Here is a 6,243-nt window from a genome sequence, read left to right on the forward strand (position 1 = left end):
ATTATTTAGGTATTATGCCTAAAAATGTTAATTGGGTTGGGTTTATTGACCCATTATATGCGTAATTTTGGGCTTTTTAATAATCTATATATGGATTATTATTGGCCCATATTTGATGCTTGTTAATAAAATATATAGTTCTTTTAAAAGCTTTGTCTTTTATAAAAAGAATATTCATTACTAAAAGAATATAACTAAAATTTTCTCAAACAATGGGTTCGAATATATTTCTTTAGAACGATATTGGGTTTGCTCGCCGAAAACGAATGGGTTCGCTCGTTAATTTGGCACTATAGGTTATATATAAAAACGAAAATATACCGGGTTCGGCCGAACCCGGCGGGAGTAATGTGACTCCGCCACTGGATACACGTGAGGTGTTTGTTGCAACAGAACCAACCAACTTATCTTGAGGCTTGTTTCTTTGCAGTCATATTCGAAGAGCAGTTGCCAAGAAAAGATTTGATTAACCCGTAAAGCATACCTACAATGGCAGCATCTTCTTCAACTTCATTCATTAAGGAGAGCTATCAGTATGATGTGTTTCTAAGTTTTAGCGGTGAAGACACACGCAAGAACTTTGTTGATCACCTATATGATGCTCTTCAGCGACATGGTATCCATACTTTCAAGGACGACAAGAAACTCAAAAAAGGAGAAAGCATCGATGACCAGCTTTTGAAATCTATTGAAGATTCAAAGTTGTTCATCATAGTTTTCTCAAAGAAGTATGCATCTTCGTCTTGGTGCTTAAACGAACTTGTAAAGATTATGGAGTGCCAAAAGTTGAACGACCGGACTGCTTATCCTGTTTTCTACGATGTGGATCCTTCTGAAGTTCGCAAACAAAGTGGTCCAATTGGAGAAGCCCTTGTCAAACACACCAATATACCGATCGAGAAATGCAAAAAAGCTCTGACAGAAGCAGCCAATCTGTCTGGGTGGGATTTGAGGAACACTGCTGATGGGTATGTATTCCTTCTTCATATCTCTGCAATATTCTTTCTTTTTTAATTTCTTTCTTATTTGGAGTCTGCTCGAGTCTTGTCAAAAGGTGCAACATGAATCATCTGTATGTTATTATGTCTTACACTTTTGTATGTTATAAACCTGAAAAGTAACATTTTGTGTTGGTTCATGAGCAAGCTAATTGAATCTTCTGTATTTTACAGGCATGAAGCCAAAGTCATCAAGTTAATTGTTGAACAGATTTCACTCAAGTTACGATCCACCAATGTGAACCTTGATGATAATTTAGTAGGCATGGAACCTCGGCTACAACAACTTCAGAAGTCTTTGAATCTCACTTCAAACGAGGTCCGCGTGATAGGGATCAAGGGGATGGGAGGTGCCGGTAAGACTACACTAGCCAGAGCTGCTTTTGATAGAATATCAATTCATTTTGAAGTTAAAAGCTTTGTTGAGAATGTAAGAGAAGTATCAAAAGCGTCTTCGTTCGGTTTGTTGTCATTGCAAGTAAAGATCCTTTCAGATTTGCTAAATGGTCAAGGCAACAACATAAGTAGTGTCCATGAAGGGACAAACATGATGAAAACAAAGTTGCGTGGTAGAAAGGTTCTTGTGGTTTTAGATGATGTGGATCATAAAGACCAACTTGAGGCGTTAGCCGGTGATCTTAGTTGGTTCAAGCCCGGAAGTAGAATTATCATTACAACAAGAGATGAGCAAGTGTTGATAGCACACAAAGTGAAATGGATTCATGATGTCAGTCTACTATCAAAAAAGGAAGCGATTGGTCTCTTTAGTAGGCACGCATTTGGGAAAGATATTCCGGTTCCAGAGTATGAAAAGCAGGCACTACAAGCTGTACATTATGCTGCTGGTCTTCCCTTAACAATAAAAGTTTTGGGTTCATTTCTGTGTGGTAAAGACAAGCCTGAATGGATAGACGCATTAGCAAGACTTAAGACAATTCCATTGAAGGGAACTCTTGAAAAATTGGAGTTAAGCTTTGAAAGTCTCGAGGATGATTACAAAGAAATATTCCTAGATGTTGCATGCTTACTGAAGGGGTGGGAGAAAAACAAAGCAATAAGAATGCTTGAAAGTTGTGGATTACATGCTAGAAACGGTTTAAGAGTTCTTGAGCAAAGATCGCTCATAACTCTTGAGTGTGATTTTTCCCATGCTTTTGATGATAGTTATGATTTTGTTTACTTGGGGATGCATGACCATATTGAAGAAATGGGCAAGAATATTGTACGCCGTTTGCACCCATGCGATCCCAACAAACATAGCCGAATGTGGATTCAGGAGGAAATTGAAGATGTCTTGGGTAATGGATTGGTAAGAATCAAACCAACACACTTTCTTTTTTTCTTTCTTTTTTTTTTACTTGAAGTCTTGAATTACAGGGTACAGAAGAGACAAGATGTCTAAAGCTAAAACTCACCCCTGAGACTGTGTTGAAAGGTCTCAAAAACATGAAGAAGCTTAGATGCCTTATCGTAGATCATAGAGAGAATGATGAAGATTGTGATGAACTTGTGAAGATTGATGAAGTTAGTCAATACTTCTCGAATTCGTTACGATACTTGAATTGGCACAATTACCCTCATTGTTGTTTACCCAATAACTTTCGAGCAAATAATCTTGTTACGCTTGACATGGTTGGTAGCGAAATCGAACAACTATGGTTATGGAAAAAGGTAGGATGATTTTTTTTATATATAATTTGATTGGTTAGTTATTACTATATTACCTTCTTTTTTGTGTGACAATAGGTTCTGCCGAAACTCAAATCCATTGAACTCTCCTCTTCAAAGTTGAGGACCCTTGACCTTGGGTTGGCTCCAAATCTTGTGAGGCTAGATCTTGGAAATTGTTATGATTTGGTAGAACTTCATGTGCCTGTTGGATGTTTAAGAAATCTTGTGTACCTAGACCTCTCTTATTGCAAGAGGTTGAAATCTGTTTCATTTATCAAGGGGTTGGAATCGCTTGAAGTTCTTAATCTAAACGTGTTACATATGAAGGAGTTCCCTGATATAATCCCAAGCCACTCCTACAGTAGCTTGCAACGGCTAAGTTTTTGTGACAATGATATAGAAAACCTGCCTTCATCAATTGGAAACCTTCATAGGCTTGTTTATATGTATCTTTACGGTTGCACAAACCTCAAGAGCCTTCCAGGAAGCATTTGTAGTTTAAAGCATCTGAGAGTTCTTGACCTTAGAAGTTGTGGCATAGAGGAATTGCACGAGGACATTGGTCGACTGGATTGTTTAGAACATATAGATTTAAGCTATTCGAAGGTAAATTTTCTCCCTGATAGCATTTGTATGTTGAAACATTTGAAAACGCTTCTTCTCTCAATGTGTGAAGTTCTTGACAAGTTACCCGAAGATCTTGACCAGTTAGAATCTTTGGAGGAATTAGATCTAAAATTTTGCAGAATTAGAGATATTCCAAGCAACGTTTGTAACCTGAAACATCTCAAAGAGCTTGACATTTCTAATTGTTCTCAACTCGAGAAACTACCCGAGAACCTAGGAGATTTACAAAGTTTGGAAAAGTTAAATCTAAAGAGTACTTTGATAAAAGAGATTCCTTCCAGCATTTGTAAGTTAAAACATCTCAAAGAGATTGACATTTCTCATTGTTCTGAACTCAAGAAACTACCTGAGAATCTAGGAGATTTAGAATGCTTGGAAAAGTTAAATCTCTGGTGTACTTCGATAGGAGAGATTCCAACCAGCATTTGCAAGTTACTTCTCAAAGAGCTTGACCTTTCTCAATGTTCTAAACTCAAGAAACTACCCGAGAACCTAGGAGATTTACAAAGTTTGGAAAAGTTAAATCTAAAGAGTACTTTGATAAAAGAGATTCCTTCCAGCATTTGTAAGTTAAAACATCTCAAAGAGATTGACATTTTTCATTGTTCTGAACTCAAGAAACTACCTGAGAATCTAGGAGATTTAGAATGCTTGGAAAAGTTAAATCTCTGGTGTACTTCGATAGGAGAGATTCCAACCAGCATTTGCAAGTTACTTCTCAAAGAGCCTGACCTTTTTCAATGTTCTAAACTCAAGAAACTACCCGAGAACCTAGGAGATTTAAAATGTTTGGAAAAGTTAAATCTTAATAATACCTCAATTGGAGAGACTCCATCCAGCATTTGTATGTTAAAACACGTCAAAGAGATTGACCTTTCTCATTGTTCTCAACTCAAGAAACTACCTGAGAATCTAGGAGATTTAGATGTTTGGAAAAGTTAAATCTCTGGTGTACTTCGATAGGAGAGATTCCAACCAGCATTTGCAAGTTAAAACATCTCAAAGAGCTTGACCTTTCTCAATGTTCTGAACTCAAGAATCTACCCGAGAACCTAGGAGATTTAGTATGTTTGGAATATTTATATCTAGAGGGTACTTCAATCGGAGAGATTTCATCCGGCATTTGTAAGTTAAAACATCTTAAAGAGCTTAGCATTTCTCAATGTTCTAAACTCAAGAAACTACCTGAGAACATAGGGGATTTAAAATGTTTGGAACGGTTTTATCTACAGAGTACTTTGATAAAAGAGATCCCTTCCAGCATTTGTAAGTTAAAACATCTCAAAGAGATTGACATTTCTTGTTCCAAAATCGAGAAACTACCTGAGAACCTAGGAGATTTAGAATGTTTGGAAATGTTAAATCTATGGAGTACTTCAATAAATGAGATTCCATCCAGCATTTGTAAGTTAAAACATCTCAGAGAGCTTGACCTTTATGGGTGTTCCGAACTCAAAAAACTACCTGAGAACCTAGGAGATTTTAAATGTTTGGAAAACTATATCTAGAGGGTACTTCAATAAGTAATCTTCCCCATGGCATTTCTTTGTTGAAAGGTCTTACAATTGTTGGATATGAAGAAAATGATTGATCTCGATGCACTTCTATGTCGAGAACAACAAGAAATGGCACATGCTCCTAAAAGAATAAAGAATAATAATGAAGCTACACGCGACACAGGTCTTTGTTAAAATATGTAATGTTTCATTCATATTGAATAATTTTTTTATAGTGAGATGTGTACTTGAAATATATTTACGGTTTTGTAGGTTACAGAGTTGAAGAATGAAAGTTTGAGGATGGGAAGTAATACTTTGTCAAGGACTAAAGCTGGAACAAATGAAAGCCGGAGGGGCATAATGAAAGGAGGTATCCATCAACAGCAAAGATCGCATGTCCAAATGTTATTATGCCTTTCGTGTAGGTAATCACAACTGGTTTTAAGTATGTATTTGAAATCTCTGATGTCATGTATAAGCATTGAAAAGTACTCAAGTTGAAGAGTAGACCATATACAGTGCCAAGGACCGGAAGTTATTTCGGTTTCTATTTGGCTTTCCTAGACATGCTTAGCATAAGCAGCAAAGAGGCTAAAATGATTAGTATTAAACTCTTAGTGAAAGAGGTTATGCGATGTGTGGAAATATAAATACAATCATTACTTTTTCTTTCTTTTTTTCAAAAACATACTTGTTTCTCTTTTAACTTCGGTAGATGTATGTTTCTTTTCTGGAACCATTATTTGTTTGTAACAAAAAGCATGTTTGAAGGTTTCAAAACTTACTACTATATTTGGGGTCTCCCGCTTCTCGCCGAGACTCCTGTTTTTGTTTTTTTATTTAAAGTTGGTCTTTCAAAAAAAAATTGGCATGTTAATCAAGTTTTTAATCCAAAGAATGTGTTTTGGAAGATAGCCATTAAAAAGAGTTCAGAAGCATGATCTGAGTTGGCTTAGGTACTAGTTTTGCAGCGTAGGGTACTACTCACACAGAAACGATAGGGTGCAGAGAAGAAATGCTCAAGCTTTCTGCAGATAAAAATTGATGAAAGTTGGAATGTAAGCGTTGACTTTTTAGTCAACGTTGACCAAAAGGTCACCGGAAGGAAAGGATAAGGGTTGGTCAATACCGGATTCAGTATGTATTGGGCTTGTAATTATTCAGGTCATGGACTCATGGATGATCCTTACAGGTGGACTGAATAAAAGCCTAACAAGAGCAATGGAATAAGTTCTATTTACTCAATCAATTTTCCCCTCCTCTTTTGTTTGTCCACCACTTTTATAGTATTTTATATTTATAGTATACGTAATTATGTATACGTAATTATTGATTATGATAAGATAATATAATAATAAGAAAAAAATACGTAATAACTCTAAAAAACGTTCTGATACGTCTCTAAAAAATCGAAAAAAAAAACTAGGAATGTTTGACGAACAGTATAA

At 36.1% G+C, this 6,243-nt stretch overlaps 1 protein-coding gene across 1 annotated transcript; it reads left to right on the top strand.

Annotated features, from left to right (window-relative positions):
- Positions 1–489: 489 nt before the first annotated feature.
- On the top strand, positions 490–4,238 carry LOC143545907 (TMV resistance protein N-like). The gene is made up of 5 exons (XM_077037693.1): positions 490–968; positions 1,173–2,132; positions 2,163–2,307; positions 2,376–2,669; positions 2,745–4,238. Exons 1-5 carry the CDS (start codon positions 490–492, stop codon positions 4,236–4,238), a joined length of 3,372 nt encoding a protein of 1,123 aa, XP_076893808.1.
- Positions 4,239–6,243: the final 2,005 nt, after the last annotated feature.

The sequence above is a fragment of the Bidens hawaiensis genome, unplaced genomic scaffold (assembly GCF_021521415.1).
Source record: "Bidens hawaiensis isolate Kalapana, Puna unplaced genomic scaffold, B.hawaiensis_p1.1 tig00014098_1, whole genome shotgun sequence".
NCBI classification, from domain to species: Eukaryota; Viridiplantae; Streptophyta; class Magnoliopsida; order Asterales; family Asteraceae; genus Bidens; species Bidens hawaiensis.